This window comes from Ziziphus jujuba, chromosome 2 (assembly GCF_031755915.1).
Source record: "Ziziphus jujuba cultivar Dongzao chromosome 2, ASM3175591v1".
NCBI lineage: Eukaryota > Viridiplantae > Streptophyta > Magnoliopsida > Rosales > Rhamnaceae > Ziziphus > Ziziphus jujuba.
The window spans coordinates 31,536,492-31,559,492 of NC_083380.1; the positions used below are offsets into that span (position 1 = coordinate 31,536,492).

Consider the following 23,001-nt stretch of genomic DNA (forward strand, 5'->3'; position numbering starts at 1 on the left):
TTTAAATCCATATTTTTTTTTTCAATTTCTCAAAAATCAATTTAAATCAGTAATAGGAAAGCTATATAAATTCCATATATAATTAATTCATATAATTGTGCACAATAATTGAATAATAACCATAGAAATAATTAAAATAAATCAAAACCACAATTTTTTTAAATTTCCAATTATATTTTTTTGGCACCAAAACATATATTAAAAACATTATAAATAGGCAATAAAATTCTAGATAGAAATTCTCATAATATTGAACACATAAACATATTTTTGAAATATTCCAACAATGAAATTTGATAATAATTATTAAAATCTCAAATTCCTTAAAACCAAAATATTTTATAATGTACAAATATTTAATTCTATTCAATTTTGGCATCAAAATTCCAAATATAAATTTACTAAATATTCAACACATCAAACATATTTTTCAAATAACCAATTAACACAAAATATATATATTTTAACATCCCAAAATAATTTTGAAGGTGGGTCACTTACCTCGAGCACGCAATTAATCGAAGATCCTCCATGGGATCAATTCCACGACGCACACATGCTCCTAGAACAACAATATTGCACAAATCAAATTATTCAGGTAAATAATACCCGGTACCCGGGGGGGTTTAACACAAACGTTAACCAAAAATTACGAATAATATACTGAATCGAAGCTTATGAAACGAGGATTGCAAATCTGACCTTACTTCCCGAAGATCGAACCCGAGGTAGCCGGAATCTCACCGGAAAGCTATCAGATTTCAAGTCCTCGATTCTCTCAATCCGTTGCAAATTGGAGGAAAACGATCTTGGATTTGGGTTTAGGGAGGTCAAATTAGTGGGGAAGGATAGGTGGGGTGATCGGAAACTCACCGGAATTGGGTTTTCCGGTGAGCTGCTGTGGTCATCGGAATCCGCCACCGCGGGCGGCGCATCCGGTGGCCACTGGTTGTGATTTTTGGTGGGAAGGTAGATCGGGGAATGGGTGACTCAACGGGACTAGTAGTGAGGCAAACGGAGGTCGGAATATGGAGAAATTTGGGTTTGAAGTAATCGTTGCCGCCGCCGGAAAATGTCTCGATCCGAACACATCGGCGGTCGGTTGGCCGTGATTTTTGGCTGGCCGGCCGGTTTTCAGGTGGGCTTCAAGCTAGGGTGGCACGTGTACTGTTCTAGTGGCCGAAAATGGGTGAATGGTGGTTGGCCGGTTGTGTTGCTCTCTCTAGCTTTCTTTCTCTCTCTCTCCTCTCCCTGGCTCCTGTGTTTTGCCAAAATAAAAGCCACCCGTGGGTGACACTGTTCACTCACGAGATTGGCTGAAAATATGACATGTGGCACACACTGTTCACTCAAGTCAAAATATATTAAAATATTACGGTATTTGGAAAACTTTGCATGTCCATAACTTTTTAACCAGATGTCCAATTTAAGCGTGCGGCTAGTCTATGAACTCATATCAATGAGTACTTCACAACTATGCATGAGTCAAAGCTCAACTTTGCATGAACAAAAAGTCAACTTCGACACCCTCTTGGACAGTTTGGACCTCAACTTGTTTTGCTCATAACTTTCAAACCGTAGCTCCGTTTTCAACGTGCTACTAGTCTATGGACTCGTGACAATGTGTAATTTTTAACGGTACCTCGGTCAATGTGAAATTCCATTAGGAACAAAAAGTCAACATTTGATCCCTTCTCGGTCAACGATAGTTAAACGCGGTCAACCTTGGTCAAATTTTAGAAATTCCGATGCACTTCGGGGCGGGGTGTTACAATTTCCTTGCCCATTTCTTGTATCAAGTGATGTATTCTCAACTTGTTGAACTCTATCCTTATGAGAGACATGTCAATAAGAACTTTAATCGAAAAGATGGGGCAGAAATTATCGTTCCCAATTACTTTGGTTGCATAATCTATGTCCTTTCCCACAAAGAAACAAGCAATGTCTAGGAAACTAGTCTTCTCATCATCTTGTAAAGCATCATAACTTATTTTAAGTATTTCATATATCTTTTTTCTCAGGTTTCTTTTCTAAATTATGTATCAGACTTTCCCACTGAGGTTTTTTCCTACCATTTAGTAAGGAACCCAACACTTCAAGTGCTAATGGAAGCCCACTACAATAAACTACGATACGATCTGAGAGCATAAGGTAATTTTCTTTAGGTTTGTTCATTCTAAAAGCATGCCAACTTAAAAGTTCAGGAGCTTTCTGATGATTCAATTCCTGGACCTTATATACTTCATCAACTCCATGAGTGGTTAGCAAGTGTTTATTTCTAGTAGTTACAATGATTCTACTTCCTGAGCCAAACCACTCATGCTTTCCAGCTAATTTCTCCAACTGACCTAGGTCATCAACATCATCAAGAACTAGAAGCACTCTTTTGTGATGAAGCCTTTCCCTTATAAGGTTGATACCTCTTTGAGCATTACCAACCCTGAAATTTCTGAGGTTCAGCATGTCAAACAGAAGTGTTTCTTGTAGTTGAACAAAGCCAAGATGCTTCTTTGATGTTTCTCTGACATCTTCAAGGAAGCTAGAACCTTCAAATTCATCAGCAAATTGGTTAAAAAAAAGCTTTTGCAATGCTGGACTTTCCTATTCCACCAATTCCATGGATGCCTATGAATCGCACATCCTTCTCTGAAACATTATTAATGGAGTGAACTCCTGTAATGGGATTCAATTCCAACTGGGTGTTTGGCAACATATAGAAGTGTACGACTCAATTTTTTCTATGCCTCTTCAACAAATTTTTAAGACTAATTTTGGTCCGGGCCTGCTCATAAAGAAATGCCAGCGCAAGAGCAAAAGCTTGATATATTGTGCATGGTAAAACAAATAATAATAATAATAATAATAACAATAATAATAATAATAATAAAAGACATGTCTACACTACAAAATGAAATTATCTTTTTAGTTTCTACAAATCACGCAAGTAGAAGTGTAATTTTTTTAATTAAAAGTAATAGTTACATAAAAGATTTAACATTTTGTTGTTAAAATGTTAATGTGGCTGAAAAAACACATATAATTATAAAAAAATGTGTTTTAATTTTCCAAGAGTATCTTTAATCTATCTTAAATATTAGACTCTTCTGTGATTGTCTATTGGATCAAAGATGGTTTGGATTCTAGTTGTCCTTCTTACAGCATTATAGCTAGCTGTGCAGAGAGGTGTTCAGACAGAATCCCGATTATTCTATAGACCATAGTTTTCATGAATGTGATAAAGTTGTTGATCATCTTGTTAACCTCATCTGGCCCTATCTTATGATTGTTATTTAAGAAGCAAAAGAAAAAAAAAAATTTGTGTGACTAAAATACTTATACATAACCCTGACATCCTATAATCACAACAATATATTTTTTTCTATTATATGTTTGATGACAAACTTTGGCAAAATATTTAGTCACAATTATATATAGAGCATACGAGAAGAAAAAAGGTCAACTAGCAAACGTAAACTCTCAATATCCAAAAAAATAAAAAATAAAAAATTGAGGAAAGCCAAAATCTAATGGGTTTATGGTTATTCGAAGTTGGAATCGTATTTTACTTGGACAAGAAAATTCATTAACAAATGCAATCTGATAGAGGGATTAAACGTGAGCTAATAAGAAACGTAAATACCTTCTTTCACGGAAATGAAATCCAGACAAATTTGAAGCTTTAGTAAGAGCTATCTTCCACTTGGGCACCTTTTTCTTCTTGTTATTGGAACTTTCTTCATGTTTAGCTAATGCTTCTTCAAAACTGCCTCTGTGATGTCTTACATCAGAAGGATCCATACCATAGAAGACTGGCTAAACAAATTGTCCAAGTGATTCTCGACAATGAAGGATATCAACCAGTTCATCCAAACACCATGATGAAGATGCATAGTTTTCAGAGAAGATAATGATTGATATCTTTGATCCTCTAATTGCCTTGATAAGTGATGATGATATTTCTTCTCCTCTGTGGAGCTCATCAAAGTCAACGAAATTATGAATTCCTTGCCGCTCCAAAGCGTCATTAAGAAAGCCTATGAAACCGTCGCGCGTATCTAGGCCTCTGAAACTCAAGAAAACATCATACTTGTATTTATATTGATGTTCTGTTCCAATGTCACTAGGGAAAGAAGAGTTAGAGCCAACAGGGTGAGCCATAAATACCAAAGCCCCACAAATTTAATTAAATTCAGAAGTTTCCCACAGCTTATTGTCAACTAGCTCTTATCCTTAATTTTGCCACCCAGCTGCCAAGATCATGAAATATTAGATTATGCATATATTTGGTATAGAGAGGTAAAGCTAAAATGCGAAATTGGGGAGTAGAACATTCTTAGCAAAGGGCCATAATCAATGGAATGCTGTTTCCTGGGTAACTTCCACCAACAACATCCTTTCCTTTAGGACCATCATCATTATCCTATCATCCTCCTTTCCTTTTGGAAAAAGGTGAAGTCCTTGTGGACCATCAACATCTTCATCCTTCCTTTTCCAAATCATCCTTTCCTGCTGGAAAAAGGTTGAAGACCATCTGGACATCAACATTATCCTCATTTGAAGTCCTTTTGGACACCAACGTTATCCTCTTTGCCCTTTGGAAAAAGGTGAAGTCGTTTTGGACCATCAGCATCCTCCTAACCTTTTGGACCACCAAAAGGTATAGTCCTTTTGGCTCACCAGCATCCTCCTTTCCTGGCTAACTTAGCGGTCTTGCACAGGCAGCAAGTCCTAGCTTTTGCATCTTCACATTATTTAAAATTCCCACGTGTCCAAATATTCTGACTTTTTGACACACAGCGGACGAACCCAAGTACATAACCCCATGTCTCCACACGGGTCAAGGTTTGTAAACTCGGGACAACACGTACAGCTACAGCCAATTTGGACTGCTCAGCCCAATCTAAGTTCAATTCCAATGGGTTTGGGTTGGATTTTTCGGCTGTAAAAAGAATTCAAGGTGGGTCAGACTAGCCAATGGACCCAATCTAAAATTCGTTATCCGATCCCATGGTATCAAGTTAGGTTTCGGATTTAAATATGGGACTTGGATTTCAGGTTTAAAGTTTAGATTCAAATTTAAAATTTAAAATTTATTTATTTAATTTTTTTCATAATCTTAAATTTCACTCGAATTTTATTTTTTTTCTCTAAAGCTATCTTTATAATAATAAAATAAAAATAATAGTTTAATAAATGAAAAATGCAATAAATACCAAATTGATTAATTAAGTTTTTTATATCAAATGATATAGCTATTTTATTAATGATTGATATATTAAATAATGTTTTAAAATCATAAAAAATAAATCTAATGAATAATGCAAAGTCATTGGATACCAATATATATATATATATATATATTTATCATCATTGCATATTAAATATTTGGTTAATAAATTTGGTGAATCTAGAATTAATTTTAATAAATTATCTTATGTTATAATAAATAATAAATAAATACAACTTAACGTATAATATATATTTATAATATGCTGACTAAAAATATAAAAACAAAATTACAAAATTATATTGGGCTTTTGGCCAGCCCAACAAGTCGAGCTTCGGGTTGGATCTATATTAAAAATCTAAAGCTCAAGTCCAATCCAAATAAAAATTGGACAAACTGAAGCTCGGGCTGTATTGGGCTCCAACTAAATTTTAGCTGGACTTTACGAACCGTTTTAATCAGATTTTGGACTTTCAGACTTCTTTTGCATCTACATATAGCCCCGAGGTTTTCATTCTTTACTTTATTTTAATTTTTTTGCGTTTCGATGATTTTAGTTGCGTTTCTAATTTTCCAGACATCTTTCTCCTTTGAAAAACTTCTTTTGCAAGCAACCAAGCACTCGGAGGTAAGAGTAGAAGCAAGGAGATAAATAAGCCACATGTTCCCTGATTTTATTGACAAGGTTTTTTGTCTTTTACAGGAGAATTATTTTCTTGAAGAAGTTCACTCTGTAGTGTTAAGTGCTTTAATTCCATCTGATGAAACTCAGCTGAAATGATCACAGCTTCCATATTCTTTAACTTGTTTGAAGGCACATTGAAGGATATGGATTCTCCTACAGAGTTATGGCTAAACCAATGTGGAATATTACATCCTGGAAGTATAACTTCGATTTCAGAGTCCGTTAAGAATCCCTGCAGCATAATGGGAATATTAGTTTAACATGTACACACACACACACACACACACACACATATATATACACTTAATTAGTGCTTGCCATATCTGTATGGTTCCTGTAAGAAGATTGGTAAATGTTACTATTAGATCAAATTTGTTTATATATATGTATGTATAATGAGAGGCAGAAACTAACCATGTTATAATGGAAAATGATCTTGACCATGATCCTTCCTGGAGTCTCTACTAATGATTTACAGTCAATTGCATTTAAATTCATTTCAGGTTCTGAAAACTCTGGAATTTCCTGAAGTAATTTACACTCGGATAAACTAAGGTATGAAAGGTTAGAAAGCTTGTGAATGGAGGGAACGGTGTTAAAATTGTTATTAGATAGATCTAACCATTAAAGCATATCAAAACTAGGAAATTCGCTTCTGATAGATTACAACCTAGGAGATTAAGGATCTGTAAACTGTGAGGTTTGACTTTTTCAGGTATCGACAAAGGGAAGGAAGAACTTCGAAACTTACAGAATATTGTGCAGCCCCAAGATCAAGTTGATCAAGATGGTATAACTCATAAATGCAAGTTGGAGTGAGCTTAAGATTCTCACAAGAGGATAAGTCTAACTGTTGCAGCCCAACTAGAAGCTCAATTGAGGAAGGCAATTATGTTATTGCAGTGCCAGTAAAATATAGGCATCTTATAAGTTGTTCCAATTTTCCAACAATATTAGGAAATTTTTCGAGTCTTGAGCAGCCTTTAAAATTTAATAAGCTTATAGATTTGGATACCGAAGTAATTGGAAAGGTCCTAATGTTTATGCAGCATTGAAGGTCCAACTTAACTTAGTAAGAAACCCAACAGATTCATGAATCTTAACCAAGTTTTACAATGGTCAAGACCTAAGGTCTCCAGATTTAGGAATGTTCATAGGTCAGGAGTTTCTCTTAAGAATTCGGAGTTACTGTAGTTCACCATTTTTATGTTCTCCAAATTCTGCAAACAAAAGTTATGAAAATTTTATGTAAATTAGATACCGCCAACATAACAATATTGCAATTATGAGTCAAGAAACCTAATAATTGTACCCTGAATCCACTCCCCGATTGATGGATATGGTTATCTGTCACGTTGACTATGACAAGTTGTTTTGGACCAGAATTTAATGGAAAAAGTGGGAAACTGATATCCAGGCAAATCAATAAATCTTAAGTCATTTGAAAGGTATCTGATAGCACTAGAAATGACCACACTACCAAACATAAGTAGCCGAAGCCTTTTCATCATTTTTGAATAATTTAGCATTCAAGTATAGAGTTCTCCGTTCAGGAAACCTCAGCATAATGCCTTCAATCAAGTTTGTTAAATAGTTCAGAGGAGAGCACATGATATGTGAATTGGATAATGAAACATATATATCGTACTATTACATCACAGTCCTTTTAAGAAGTTATTGCAAAGAGCTTGTAGATGATTCTCACTGCGTTTGCTGAGAATACATGGAAAACATTATCTGCAGACCATAATCTACTCCATTTTCCCGCTTCAGGAGATTCTCTGTGGCCAATTTCCTTATCCACTTCTTCAATCAATTTATGCTTTCTCCTTTTCCATCTTCATAAAAGATATCTCTTTAAGAACTTCAAATCCGAAAACTGGGCATAAATTAATACTCCCAAGCACTTTGGAGTAGCAGTTGGGTACTATGCTCATAATTTCTAGTTATGATAATCAATCAAAAGTTTAGTGCTACACTCATAACAGCGTGATAATTAGTCAAGACGTTGCCATTTCTGCAGATCTCCATGTTAATTTGTATGATGGTGAATAAATTCCACTATATTCAAATTCGAATACTAAAAACATAGAATACAATGTCACAAACCCAAATCCTTAAATACACCCGAAGACTTTCGCAGTCCAAGAACAAAAAAAGAAAGAATAAAGTCAACAAAGCAACAAACCAAGAACAAAGCTTCACAAAACCTCTCTTCCATGGAGCTGAAAGTGGCGGCCCATATATGACAAAAGGCAAAACATATCAGCACAAACCTAAAAGTCATTTAGTTTGGGTGTGAGGTCACATGAGGTATTTAAGCCACACGTGCCAAAATTTCTAAGTTCTTGCATGCCCTCTGTCTTAATCAATGTTGCCCGGTACTTCTTCTTCTTCCAGGTCCTCTGTTTCAAGATATTGGCCAGTACTTCTTCCTCTTCCAAGTACTATGTTTCAAGTATGTTGGTCCTGGCGTTTCCTTTTCCACCTTGAACTCCAACCGAATTGGTTTCCTCTACCATCAAAATCATCAAAGTCTATGTCAATAATATGTGAAACAGAGTCAGGGACTTTGATTGGCTTTCCTTCAATCATGATCTTATCTACATCCCACATTATAGGTAGAGATGTACGAATCCATTGTCTCATCCCACATTACGTCACTAATACTGCGGTCCTCATGCGGACCATCCTCACCATAGAATTTCCATGTATATATATATATATATAGAGAGAGAGAGACTGACCGCGTTATTGGAAATGAGCTTGGCCATGATCTTGGATGGAGTATCGACCAATGATCTGCAGCAACTTGCAATTATTTTCATTTTACGTTCTGGAAGCTCTGGAATTTCCCCAAGTAATTGACAATTAGCTAAACCAAGCGCTGAAAGGTTAGAAAGCTTGCGAAGGGAGGGAAGACTAACAAACTTGTTGTCTGATAGATCCAGCGATTTAAGCAAGGGAAAACCAACAAGAGTTGCAAGAATATCCTCTTCTGATATATTACAATTTCGAAGACTTAAAATGCAGGGCTTAAAATTGTCATGTACTTGGGCAACATAGTTTGGAAACTTAGAGAGATTTGTGCAACCATTAAGATTAAGGATAAAAAGAAACTCTAGATTGTAAATGCTTGATGGAATGTGGACAAGCTCTTTACAATCTTTTAAGCGCAACAACTTGAGTCCACTGCATGATCAATTGAGGAAGGCAACTCTTTTATTCTCGTCCCGGATAGATTTACACTTGTTAAAAATACCATTTTTTCAAGAATGTTAGGAAAGATTTTGAGTCTCGAGGAGCCTTGAAAGTCCAATTTTCTAAAACATTTGGACACCAGATTACTTGGAAAAGTGCTAAGGTTCTTGCAGTGTTGGGCTTCTAATGTAACCAGCTTGGCGAGAAATCCAACAGACTCATGGATCTCAACTAAACTTGCACAGTGGTTAACATATAAGCTCTCGAGATTTGGCGCCGTTGACAGGTCAGGAATTTTTCTTAAGAATTTAGAGCGACTAAAGTTCAAAACTTTTAATCTTTCAAAATTCTGAAAACAAAAGATAAAGAAAAAAAACAAATGTAAACTAGCTAGGTATTCAAGAACATGACAATGTAACTACAGAAAATTACTTACATAACAATTGTACCTTGAATCCTTTGTCAAGTTGATGGATATGATTATGTGCCATGTTCACTATAACAAGTTGTTTTGGACCGGCATTGAAGGGCAAAGTAGGAAACTGGTATGCAGGCAAATTAATTAACCTTAACTCGGTTGGAAGGTATTCAATGGCAGTAGAAAAGACTACATTAGCAAATATAAGTAGCCATAGACTTTTCAGTTTTTTGAATGATGTAGCATTCAGGTACAGAGTTCTCTGCTCACGCAACTTCAGCATAATTCCTTCTATCGAATTTGTTCCCTAGATAGTTCATAGAAGGAAAAAAGGTATTCTATGTCATATCAAAAGCACAATATGTAACAAAATCATGTTAGAACTTATTGCAAAAAGGAGCTTATAGATGAGTCTGACAGTGTTTTCTGAGAAAATGTGAAAAACATCATCTGGAGACCATAGTCTACTTCGTTTGCCAGCTTCAGGAGATTTTCGGCAGACAATTTCCTTACCCACTTCTTCTATCAAGTTATGCATTCTTAGGTTATTGAACTCTACACTTATGAGAGACATATCTGAAAGAACTCCGATTCCGATGATTGGGCAGAAGTTACTGCTTCCAAGTGCTTTGATAACATAATCTTTATCCTCTCCAACAAAGAAGCATGCGATATCAAGGAAAAGACTCTTCTCATTTTCCTGTAACGCATCATAACTTATTTTAAGTATTTCATATGATTTCTCGTCCGGCTTCTTTTCCAAATTATGTATTGCACTTTGCCATTGTTCTTCTGTCCTACCACATAGGAAGGAACCCAATACTACAAGAGCTAATGGATGGCTATCAGCAAAACATACAACACGATCTGAGAGCGCAAGGTAATCTTCCGGAGGTTTCTCCCTCTTAAAAGCATTCCAACTTAAAAGTCCAAGGGCTTTCTCATGATCCAATCCCCGGACTTCATATATTCCATTAGGTCCATGAGTGGTTAGCAAGTGTTTATTTCTAGTAGTTATGATGATTCTACTTCCTCGGCCAAACCACTTTTTTCCTCCCGTTAATGTCTCCAACTGATCCAGTTCATCAACGTCATCAAGAATGAGAAGTACTCTTTTTTTGCAGAGCCTTTCTTTTATGATGTTCATGCCTCTATAAATATTGCTAACCTTCAAATTGATATCCCCAAGCATGTCCAACAAAAGCGTTTCTTGTAGTTGAACAAAACCAAGATGCTGCTTTGATGTTTCTCTTACATTTGCAAGGAAGCTACAACCTTCAAATTCATCAGCGAGTGCATTGTAAATGGCTCTAGCAATGGTTGTCTTTCCAATACCACCCATGCCATAGAGCCCTATGAAATGCACATGCTCCTTTGAAACATTTATCAATGTTTTCAAGTACTGCAGGCGCTCCTCTATTCCAACTGGGCATTTGGCAACTTGTAGAGGTGTACGGTTCAATTTGCTCAGTGAAGCTTCAACAATTTTTTGGATCAGTTGAGATTGATCTCTGCCCATTAAAAAATAATATTACTGAGAGGAATGCTTGACATATGTATCAGAGTATTGAAAAATATGTTTTATAATGCATTAATTGTTCGCTTCCTATATATTACCTATAGCTTTCGGAATAGATGGTGATTTTAACATTAGAGCATTAATTGCTTCTTTTCTATTAAAAGTAGATTAGTTAACGAAAGGTAAATGCAGTTCTAGTGTAAGAGCATGTATAGAAATAAGGATATATACACGTTATATCTTCAAGTAACTATAATGTTACATACCCATCGGCTAAATGCCATCCAGATAAATTGGAAGCTTTGTTTAGAGCAAGCTTCCAGTTTGGTAGCTTTTCCTTCTTTTTGTTGGAACTTTCTTCATATTGAGCTAATGCTTCTCCAAAACTGCCTGTGTGATTTCTTACATCAGAAGGATCCACATCAAAGAAGACATGCCAAACCAATTGTCCAAGTGATCCTCGACAATGAAGGATCTCAACCAGTTCATCCAGACACCATGACGAAGATGCATAATTTTTAGAGAAGATGATGATGGATATCTTTGATCCTCTAATTGCCTTAATAAGTGAAGGCGAAACTTCTTCTCCCCTCCTCAGCTCCTTATCGTCAATGAAAAGTCTGAATTCCCTTTTGCTGCAAAGCTTTGCAAAGATGGCCAATGAAATTTTTGCGAGTATCTTCTCCTCTGAAACTCAGGAAAAGATCATGATGGGTTACTAAGACACTGGAAGAAGAAGAGGAAGAGGAAGAGGTAAGCAAGTGAACCATTAAAAAAATTTTAGAAAAATAAAATGAAAAATAAAACACACACACACACAGAGCTTTTGTCAAGGAAGTATTTTTTGCCAAGAGCTTATGTTCGGCTTTAGGCTTTAGCTAACTCTCTTCTTTTGATAATCTTAGCAAAAGCAATAACAGAATGATATATTATTTCGAGGGTAACTTCCTCGAAGCTTCACTCCCTTTTGTTGACCACCGGAAGGGAAAAGACAAAGACTTGCGAGTGCCAACCAAGAGGACCTAGTGGACACTATTACCAAAAGAATGTTTTCTTTTTTATTAGCATTATAGTGCTTCTTTAGAATTCTTAATTTTTTTCCAAGTGTATATGTATATATATACACACACACACACACGCGCGTATAATAAGCTTAAGTAAGATGCAATGTACTTTTTAAAAATGAAGTTTGTATACGTAAATATTTATTTTTATTGGAATATATTTATATTTCCTATATTAGAACATTTTTAATCTTTAATGGTAAATATCATTTTGATATTGTTGCTTTTATAATTTAGTATTGATATGAACTCTCCAATAATGAATGCTAATGCAAATGCCAAATTTTATCATTTATACTCAAATAGTAAATGCTGAAAAATGACAATGTTAAATTTAAAATTCTATTAAATAAAAATAGAACCCATTTTTAATTACTTTTTACCAATTAAAAGCAAAAATAATATGAACTAAATTCATAAAATGGCATGGAACCCATATACTTTATGAAAGGGGAGTCCAATGGCAAAATTGGCCTATTACAAATTTGGTACCAAATTTGACACCAGAAATAACATTGTTAAAATTTACCATTTGAAATTGGAGAAATAAAAGGTGCTCATATGCTATAATTTAACAATGCAATGATAAAATAACACGCCATTGAATATGCTCTTATATTGTATAAGTTTGCATAATAGATGATATATATGTTATAAATTGGCATTTATTGTAATTTTTTCTTCTTTTTTTTTATTTACAAAATTGACTATTAAAGGCAATATATTATATATGATTGAATTATTATTATTATTATTATTATTGGGAGTATAAAGGATAAAAGATGAACCGCATGTAAAATTTTCCCCAAAAAAAATAAAATAAAAAATTGCTTAAGAAAGGGGCGATATTCAAACAAAAATAAAGTGAAATGTTAGGTTTTTCTCTTTTTATGTAAATTTAAAAAAAAAAAACCAATTTGTCAGAACCCGTCTAAGATCCCTCCCCGAAACCCCAGACAAATCCTGATCCCGAAAAAACCCTATCGGACCCTCCAATGGAAAATCCGACAGAACCTCCCCTAAGGGTTGAACTTACCACAATTTCCCTGCACTGAAAATGCACTTCTATATACACCACCTTACTACAATTTACTTCCACAAGTTTGTAGGACTTCAAATAAATGACAGGAAACCAGTGCATAATTAAATAAATAAATGTCCAAATAATATACAGAGCGTTATTAGTACAATTGAATATGAAATTTAATACAATACAAGATAAAAAGAAATAACACAAGATAGAAATGAAAGGAAAAGCCTCTCGGACTTTCGGTAATGAACCAAGACATTGAGCTCGTCTCCGGACAATCAACGTCAACTAACCTAGGCCTAAGGGAACGGAATTTAAAAATATGAGATGCTAATCATCTCAGTGAGTAACCCAATCTACCATACAATAATAAAAATAAAAGAGTAAATAACTTAGTTGATTAATTAATAAGAAATAAGTAAATAAATAATAGATAGTTAAAAATGATATTTTCCCTCAAAATCCTCACAATTCACTTAGTTGGAAAAGTTCCATTTTTTAAACATTTTTGCAAAATCCAACATTTTATGCCCCAAAAAGCTAGAAAATATTTAATTAATAATTTGCAAATAAAAGATAATAAATTAATAATCCAAAAATTTTAGTGAAAAATAATTATAAAAAATAAGACTAATGACAAATATTAAATTGGAAATAAAGTATTATAAACAATTAATACGAAAATCCAATAAAATTTACATTAACAAAAATGATCCAAAAATATTTAGATAAATAAAATAAAACCAAACAATTAATAATAGAACTCAATTTAAAATGCCAAAACAATTTAATTTATAAAACACTATTAAAAACATTTTAATTTAAATAAATTTTTAAAATATTGTATGATTAAAATTACGTCGTGAAAACCATTTGATGCACCCACTATATATCAGTTGTGACACCCCATCCCAAATCACATCAAAATTCGTGCACGTTGATGGAGGTTGATCGTTAACCGTTGACTTTGACCGTTGACCATTCACCGAAGGGGTCCAAAAGTTGACTTTTTGTTCTGGTTGGAATTCTAGGTTGACTGAGGTACCGTTACGAAGTACACGTTGGCACGAGTTTGTAAACTAGTAGCACGTCGAAAACGGAGCTACGGTTTGAAAGTTATGAGCAAAACAAATTGAGGTCCAAACTGTCCAAGGGGTGCCGGAGTTGACTTTTTATTCATGCAAAGTTGAGCTTTAACTCATGCATGGTTGTAAAGTACTAGTTGATACGAGTCCGTAGACTAGCGGCACGTCCAATTTGGACATGTGGTTTGAAAGTTATGGACCTGTAGAGTTTTTCAAATACTGTATTATTTTAATATTATTTTAAATGCGTAACGATGTGCCATGTGTGACTTAATAAATGTGACCATGTGTCACTATGTTGAGATGCCACATGTCCACCATGCTTAATATCATATTATTTTATTGTTATTTTATGTAATAATATTATTTTTAATATTATTTAATTATTTTTATTTTATTTTATTTTCCTTTTTCTTTTATTTCTTTTTCTTTTCTTTTTCTTTTTTTTCTTTTCCCCACGTGGGAAAACACCTTCCTTCTTTTCTTTTCCTTCCCTTCCCCTTCTTCCCCAAGCTCATCAAAAAAAAAAAAAAAAAAAAAACCAGCAAGGAATCCTCTCTCTCTCTCTCCTTTGACTCTCTCCCTCTCTCTCTTTGACTGACCTTTTGGCCGGATTTCAGTCCCCGGACGGCCACACGTGCCGGCCACCGGTGAATCCCAGTCCCCCGCGACCTCAACCTCCAATTTTCCCGGCCAGTCGCCACCGAACGCGCCCAGATCGGGCCGGTGAAGTCGGCGGCGGCCGGTTAAGTTTTTCCGGCGATTCTCGCTGTTTCCGGCCAACCCAGCTCGACCCATACCTCTATTCCACCATTTTCGACCCTTATGAGTCCATTTCTTGGGTTAGATTGCCCAAAATCCCCACCGTTTGAGAGGTCCCTCAAGTTTAAATTCGGCCGAAACTTTCTGGCCAAATTCCGGCCACCGCCGGTCGAATTGAACTCAATGGAGGTCGGTAATGTGATCCTCATCTCACAAGCTTTCCATAGACATATAATTTGTCAATTTTGGATAACGTTTGTGTTTAACCCCCCGGTACCGGGTATTATTTACCCGAATAAAATATTAATTTATTTGACTGTGTGTGAATTGTGTTCTAGGAGCACCGGTGAGTCGTGAAATTGATCCCATGGTGGATCTTAGGTTAATTGCGTGCTCCAGGTGAGTGACCCACCTTTGAAAATATTTTGGGGTAATTAATTATATTTATGTCGTGTTAATTTGATATCTACAGTTATGCTCATGTGGTGTACTTTAAATATAATCGGGAAAAATATTATTTTATATATATTTACCCGTTGGTGCTAAATGGAATTTTGGGATCATTAAGAAATTCCCGATTATTATTTTATTGTGATTAAATGGTATTTATTACACATGAGCAAGTATTTTCAGTAATTAATTGTGTCTGGATTTTATATTGTTTTTGGGCATAATTGGTTTGAATATTTTGTGAAAATATTTGTTTAAAGTGGCGGTTTAATTTTTATAATTATGCCCTTGGTATTTTATTTGTCAAACCTCGTATTATGAGAAAAATTGTTGTTTTACTGTTGTCGATGTTTTCGTACCGGGTATGTTAAAAGGAAATGTGGGATGGTAAATTTGAGAATTGGTATATTTTCCACGGTAATTTTGGAAAACGGTACGGTTATAATTAATTTAATAATTATTTTAGACGCATTCACATAGTATTGGTGTTCTGGTATATATGTGGTTAGCGCGCAAGTATTATGTCTCTCGTGAGTTGCCATTGGACTGTGGGCAAGCAAGTTTGATATAGTGCACATAGCCGCCCCCCTCCTTGGCCGGGATGACGGTTTCAGCAGCGGTACTGTCGGGACGCCGAAGTGCCGTTTGCAAGTTTCTCTCTTTAATCTCCCCGCCAGTCGGTGCTCAGGACGCTGGGTATCGGAGGGCATCACTGGTATATAGTGTGGTGCGTCAAGTACAAATTTTTCGGATAGAAATTTCAAACCCCAAAGAGTACAAAAATTATTTATTATAATTTATTACACTTTATTTATATTTGGGGTGTTTATTTATTTGTTGTTTATTAAATTATTTGATGTTTATTTATTTGTTGTTTATTAAATTATTTGATCCCTTGGTTTTCAGGAGATACGAATATCGGGTTTTGTGAAAATGTTTTAAAAGGGGAACATTATTACCTCAATTGTTTATTATTATTTATTTATTTAGTTGTCAGTATTAATTAAATTCCTGTATTTGTCATATTATTAATATTAAAGGTGTTCAGTAGTTAGGGTCACTCACTGAGATCATTAGCATCTCACGTTTTTAAATTCCTTTCCCCTAGGTCCAGGTTGGGAGATGTTGATCGTCCGGGGTGAGCCCGACATCTCAGTTCGTTGCCGAAAGTGTAAGAAGTATTTCTTCCCTTTTTCCTCTCCATCTTATATTGCTTCCTTATCTGTCATTTTATTAATTTCACATTTAATTGTATAATGCTCTGTATACTGTATTGGACGTGTAGTTATTATTTATGCACTGGATTACTGTTGTTCATTTGAAGTGCTGTAAATTTGTGGAATCAAATTGTAGTTTTGTGGGAGGAATAAGGGGATGTTTTTAGAAGTGTATTTTCAGTGCAGGAAATTTTTGGTTAGTCCTACCCTTAGGGGAGGTGCTGCCGGATTTTCCGTTGGAAGGTTCGGTGGTATTTCCCTAGGATCAGGGCTTGTCTAGGGTTCCGGGGAGGAATTCTGGACGGGTCCTGACACCAGTGGCGCCAACGGTAACCAGCATCCCAAGCACCGTCAAACAGGAGGTTAAAAAAAGAAATCAGCATACGGTCGCGTGGCGTCCCATCACGCTGCTGCAAACAGGTGTCTCGACCATGGAGAGGCAGCCTGCCCTCATCCGATGGCAACCACAGGACAACCCCATAATCACCTGTGCGCTACTCACACTCACTTGTGCACTCACTATATCCACATATGCGCTAATCATATCCATATATAAAGAACACCACTACGTGTATGGTCCATCTAAAAATCATAAAATCAATATATTTATTTTCAAATATCAAAATCTCATAAATACTACTGGGTTTATTCCATCCAACTAAACCCGTAAATTTCCCACAATTCCTTTATAACTCATCGTCATAATAAATTCCATCAATTTCAAATCCATCAACTCTCAATTCCATCAATTTAAATATACAAATTTTCCAATGGCATAAATATTTTGAACATAATAATTTAAATCAATATTTCTTTCTCAAATCTTCAAAAAAACCAATTTGAATCAAATATGTCATTTAAACATCATAAAATCCACAACAATCAAAATTCTCATAAATAAATTCCACAATAAATCAAAATATAGATACATTTTTATAAAACACAATTAAATTCAACAATTCAAATTCACAACTTCTTTAAAATTGAATTTCATAAAAATAAAATCTTCATAATTTGTCAAAATCAAATTATGCTTTAATACACATATCATTTCAATTATTTAAATTGTGCAATCAAAATTCCAAATATAATTTTGCTAAATAATTAACACATGAAATATCACATTTTCAAATAATCAATTATCACAAAATATATATAATTAAACACCCAAAATTAAGTTTAAAGGTGGGTCACTCACCTCGAGCACGCAATCCAACCAAGATCCTCCATAAGATCAATTCTTCGGCTCACACGTGCTCCTAAAACAACAATATTACACAGGATCAAATAAATTAATATTTTATTTCGATAAATAATATCCGGTATAGGGGGGTTTAACACAAACGGTGTCCAAAATTCACAAATAAGGTATCAACAGAAAGCTAAGGAGATGAGGAATACATTACTGATCTCCATTGGACTCAACTCGACCGGAGTTGGCTGGAAAGTGGACGGAAGCTTTCGGCCGATCTTCAATGTCAGGACCCGTCCAGAATTCCTTCCCCGAGATTTTTATCAAATAAATGCCACCGTGTGACACTGTTCATGCCACGTGGACCAATCAGAAGTTGACATGTGGCATCACTGTGCACTTAAGCCAGATATAATAAAATATTGCGGTATCCGGCGAACTTCAAACGTCCATAACTTTTTAACCAAACGTCCGATTCAAGCGTGCCGCTAGTCTATGAACTCGTATCGATGAGTACTTTACAACCGTATAAGAGTCAACACCAAATTACACCACAAGAAAAAGTCAACTCTCGGCACCTTTTTGGACTGTTTGCACCTCAACTTGTTTTGCCCATAACTTTCAAACTGTAGCTCCGTTTTCGACGTGCTACTAGTCTACGAACTCAGGGCATCATGCACTTCGCCACGGTACCCTGGTCAACTTGAAATTCCAACTGGAACAAAAAGTCAACTTTGACCTACTCGGTCAACGGTTAACGTGCACGGATTCCGGTGCGATTTGGGACGGGGTGTTACAACCTTCCCCCCTTACAAGAATTTCGTCCTCGAAATTCCGCACGTCACTGGAACAGATAAGGGTATTGATTGCGCATCTGCGCTTCGGGCTCCCACGTTGCTTCCTCCATTCAATGGTTCCTTGCCAACCAATCCATGCCCAAGATTACATCAAGTCCGGATAGATCCAATAGGATCAAGTCCGCTTCCATCACTTGATCTTCAATGCAGAAGAAACATTCCTTGATTAACTGGCTAGGCCACAAGGATTCTCCTGCAGGAGTGGCTATTTCTAGCAGACATTCTAAAGGAGTAGGGGTCATACCGACCCGAACGACAAACTCTCTTCAGATAAACGAATGTGTTGCTCTCGGGTCTATAAGTACACGTGCGTCATTACCAAAAATATTCAAAGTACCTGTGATAACGTCAGGCGTAGTCCTGGCTCCCTGCTGCGTCATAGCAAACACCCGACCTTGACCTGTCTGCTGGGGTTTCCTTCCTCTACCTCGACTCGATCCTGCAGACGGCTGGACTGATCCCGAAGAGACTCCTACTGCCTGACTCCCCTGGGAACTCTGTCTTGGAAATACCCCCGTATGCTGTGTCCGTCGACCTGCTTCTAGCACACTGCCACTACCATAAGGGCACTCCCTCCTTATGTGGCCTGGCTGCCCACACCGAAAGCATAAACCATCCATCTGACACTGCCCAGAATGATTCCCCCTACAAATTGGACAAATCCACGGAGAACCAATGCGTGACTGCTGATACGAGCTTGTATCCCCACTGATCGAATGGCGAGCTGGCTGGGGCATACGATAACTATCTCTCCTCTGAAATCTGCCTCGTGGGCTTAACCCATCACTGTCTGAGCCTGAACTATGGCTCTTCTTAGCTGCCCCTTGTCGAGGTACCCCGTTATACGAACCTTCGAATGATCTGCCCCTCGAGGGTTTGCGTATCTCCGCCTGTCTCTCTAGCTCGAGCGCTGCATCCCTGGTTGACTGATAAGTGGGATGTACTGATCCAGAAAGGGTGTAGCCGATGTTCTCGTTCAATCCGTCTATGAACCTCACCTTCTTCGCGTGATCGTCGAGAATCAGGTGCATGCAGAATTCTGATAGTTCCCGGAACCTCCTCTCGTATTCGGTAACTGTCATGTTCCCCTGTCGCAGTTCCTCAAACTCTCTCCTTCTTGCCTCACGATAGGCAGGAGGACAAAACTCAGTAGAGAAGGCAACCTTGAACTGATCCCACGTATGCCTTCTGCGAGTCTTCTCTATTTGCCACCACTTCCGGGCGTCCCCCTCTAACATGAACCCTATCTTCATCGGGGCACTGCATCCCCTCTTCCAAGATTTTCTCCATGCTGGCTAGCCACTTCAAGGCTGCAGCTGGGCCTTGGCTTCCATCGAACTCCACGGCTCCTAAACGTCGAGCCTGATCCACGAACCGATTATTAGAGCTTGAACCCCCTAAGGCTCTAGTTAGTTGAGAGACCAGATTTCTAAGGCTCGATCGACTCCCGGAACTCTCAGCTGAGCGTTCCCGAGTTCTACGTGTGTCCTGTCGACTCATCGTAGTAGATTCTGAAGAAACAACAAGAGTTTAGAAACAGGGACACTTAAGCACAATTACAAAAGGAAGGAATTTACGGATGGGCTGTACATCAATGCACAGTCCCTTAAGATTACAAGAACCTATGCTCTGATACCAACTGTCAAAACCCGTCCAGAATTCCTTCCCCGAGATTTTTATCAAATAAATGCCACCGTGTGGCACTGTTCATTCCATTTCGACCAATCAGAAGCTGACACGTGGCATCACTGTGCACTTAAGCCAGATATAATAAAATATTGCGGTATCCGGCGAACTTCAAACGTCCATAACTTTTTAACCAAACGTTCGATTCAAGCATGCCGCTAGTCTATGAACTCGTATCGATGAGTACTTTACAACCGTATAAGAGTCAACACCAAATTACACCACAAGAAAAAGTCAACTCTCGGCACCTTTTTGGACTGTTTGCACCTCAACTTGTTTTTCCCATAACTTTCAAACCGTAGCTCCGTTTTCGACGTGCTACTAATCTACGAACTCGGAGCATCATGCACTTCGCCACGGTACCCTGGTCAACTCGAAATTCCAACTGGAACAAAAAGTCAACTTTTGACCCGCTCGGTCAACGGTCAACCTCGGTCAACGTGCATGGATTCCAGTGCGATTTGGGACGGGGTGTTACATTCAACTTGTCGTGTCTCCCAAACGGCAAGGAATTGAGCTGAATGGACCTCAAAATCGAGCTCAGGAGGTCCAAAATAGGGGGAATAGCGTATGAATTGGGCTGGATTGGCCGGAAAATAATGAAATCGCCGAAAAAACAAAATGAGCCGCCGCCAGCTTCAACCGCCAATCTGGGCGCATCCCCGGTCCACCAAACTTGGCAGCTGAGCTCACCGACAGCTGGACTTCACCGGTGGCTGGCGCATGTGGCCGTCCGGTGGCCGTAAAAGATGTAGCAAGGAGAGAGAGAGATTGACGAGAAGGAGAAATGAAGAGAGAAGGAGAAGAAGGAAGAAAAAGAAGAAAGGAGGAAGAAGCCCGTGGGGTATTTTCCCACGTGGGGGAAAAGGAAAAAAAAAAGAAAAAGAAAAAGAAAGAAAAAAAATATATATATATATATAAAATAATATTAAAATAACACAATATAAAAAAAAAACTTACAGATCCATAACTTGTAAACCACATATCCGTTTCGAGTGTGCCGCTAGTCTATGAACTCGTATCGAAGAGTACTTCACAATCGTGCAAGAGTCAAAACTTAATTTTGCACGAACAAAAAGTCAACTCTGGCATCCCTTGGACAGTTCGGATTTCAATTTGTTTTGCCCATAACTTTCAAACGGTAGCTCCGTTTTCAATGTGCTACTAGTCTATGAACTCGGATTGATGCATACTTTGCAACGATACCCCAGTCAAAGAGAAATTCCATCCGGATCAAAAAATCAAATTTTGACCCCTCTCATTCAACAGCGGCCAAACCCGATCAATCTCGGTCAACGTAAAAAAAATTTCTGATGTACTTCAGGACGGGATATTACACAATTACAGAGGCATTTATTCACAAATAGCAAAACAGGGTGAATGTCATTGATCAAAAGATAAAAAAGATAATTTAAATATATATTTAACAAAATTTGTTGTTCGGAGAGAAGGGCTTAATTTGCATTTTAAAAGTTCATTAACGTTGTTCAAAATAATAAAAGGGAAAACGAAGACAAAAACGACATGAGAGACAAGGTCAAAATGGAAATTTGGGTTAATCTATTTAGTTTCTAATTAATTAAATATTTATTAGAGCAAAAAATAGAAATACGTTACTAAAATATATTTCCTGATTTTAAAAATCATACAAATTGGTTCTACCAAATCCAGAGTTGGACTTAAAAGAACTATTTTTTTTTAAATCTTTTATTTGCTTGATGCGTTATATTGTTTTGTATTTAATTTGCTAAAAAGTGAAAAATAAAAAATTATCAAATGAATTTTGTTTACAATTTTAAAAAAAAAAAAACCTTTTATACAGTGTCGTTTTTTATACATTAGTGTTCAAATATATAAAAAAATATAATATAATTTTATACAATCTTTTTAATATCTAAGATGTCCATAATTTATACAATTCCAACTAAATTAAAAAATTTTTTTTTTCATAAATTGTTTATAAATCAAACACCATTCCATAGAATTCTTTATGAAATTGGTAGTCATGATTAGATAATGAATCAAAATGTTTTTTTGACAAAATTAATAGTCATAGAAACTTCATAGAATTTTCTTTCCGATTAAAATGCTTTTGGCAAAAAAAAATTGATAATCACAATTTCAATGGAATGCTAAACCTCTTACACTCTTGCTATTGGCAAAAGACACTATCCAACGGATTTTCCTTTTTATAACGGCCAATCAATTGCTTTTTCCCACCATTCCATTTTCACAGGCACCATTTCCTCAGTTTTATATTATTATTAATAATAATATTATTATTATTATCATTATTACTATTATTATTATTATTATTACTACTATTATTATTTATTATTATTTGGATTTTGGGAGATTTATTCTAGTTCTTTGGAGAAGTGGGTTTTGTTATTTTGGAGGAATACGATGACTTTTTAGCAATTTAAAACAGCCTCTCATTTTAGGATGTTTTGTATATATGCTTTTTATTATAAAATTGCAATTTAACTGTTCATATTTCAATTTTGTTTGATGTAATATATATATATATATATATATATATATATATATATATATATATGTGTGTGTGTATATACGGGGAGCATTCATGTAAAGATATTAGACAAAT

General features: G+C 36.2%; 1 protein-coding gene and 2 pseudogenes across 1 annotated transcript; all 3 read right to left on the reverse strand.

Annotated features, from left to right (window-relative positions):
* Positions 1 to 551: 551 nt before the first annotated feature.
* On the reverse strand, positions 552 to 2,767 carry LOC125422779 (disease resistance protein RPV1-like; annotated as a pseudogene).
* A 6,314-nt stretch (positions 2,768 to 9,081) lies between these two features.
* LOC125422289 (disease resistance protein Roq1) lies at positions 9,082 to 9,814 on the reverse strand. The gene is made up of 2 exons (XM_048473095.1): positions 9,563 to 9,814; positions 9,082 to 9,462 (listed from the first exon to the last, which is right to left on the reverse strand). Exons 1-2 carry the CDS (start codon positions 9,812 to 9,814, stop codon positions 9,082 to 9,084), a joined length of 633 nt encoding a protein of 210 aa, XP_048329052.1.
* Positions 9,815 to 9,857: 43 nt separating this feature from the next.
* On the reverse strand, positions 9,858 to 11,937 carry LOC112491601 (disease resistance protein RPV1-like; annotated as a pseudogene).
* Between the last annotated feature and the right edge of the window lie 11,064 nt (positions 11,938 to 23,001).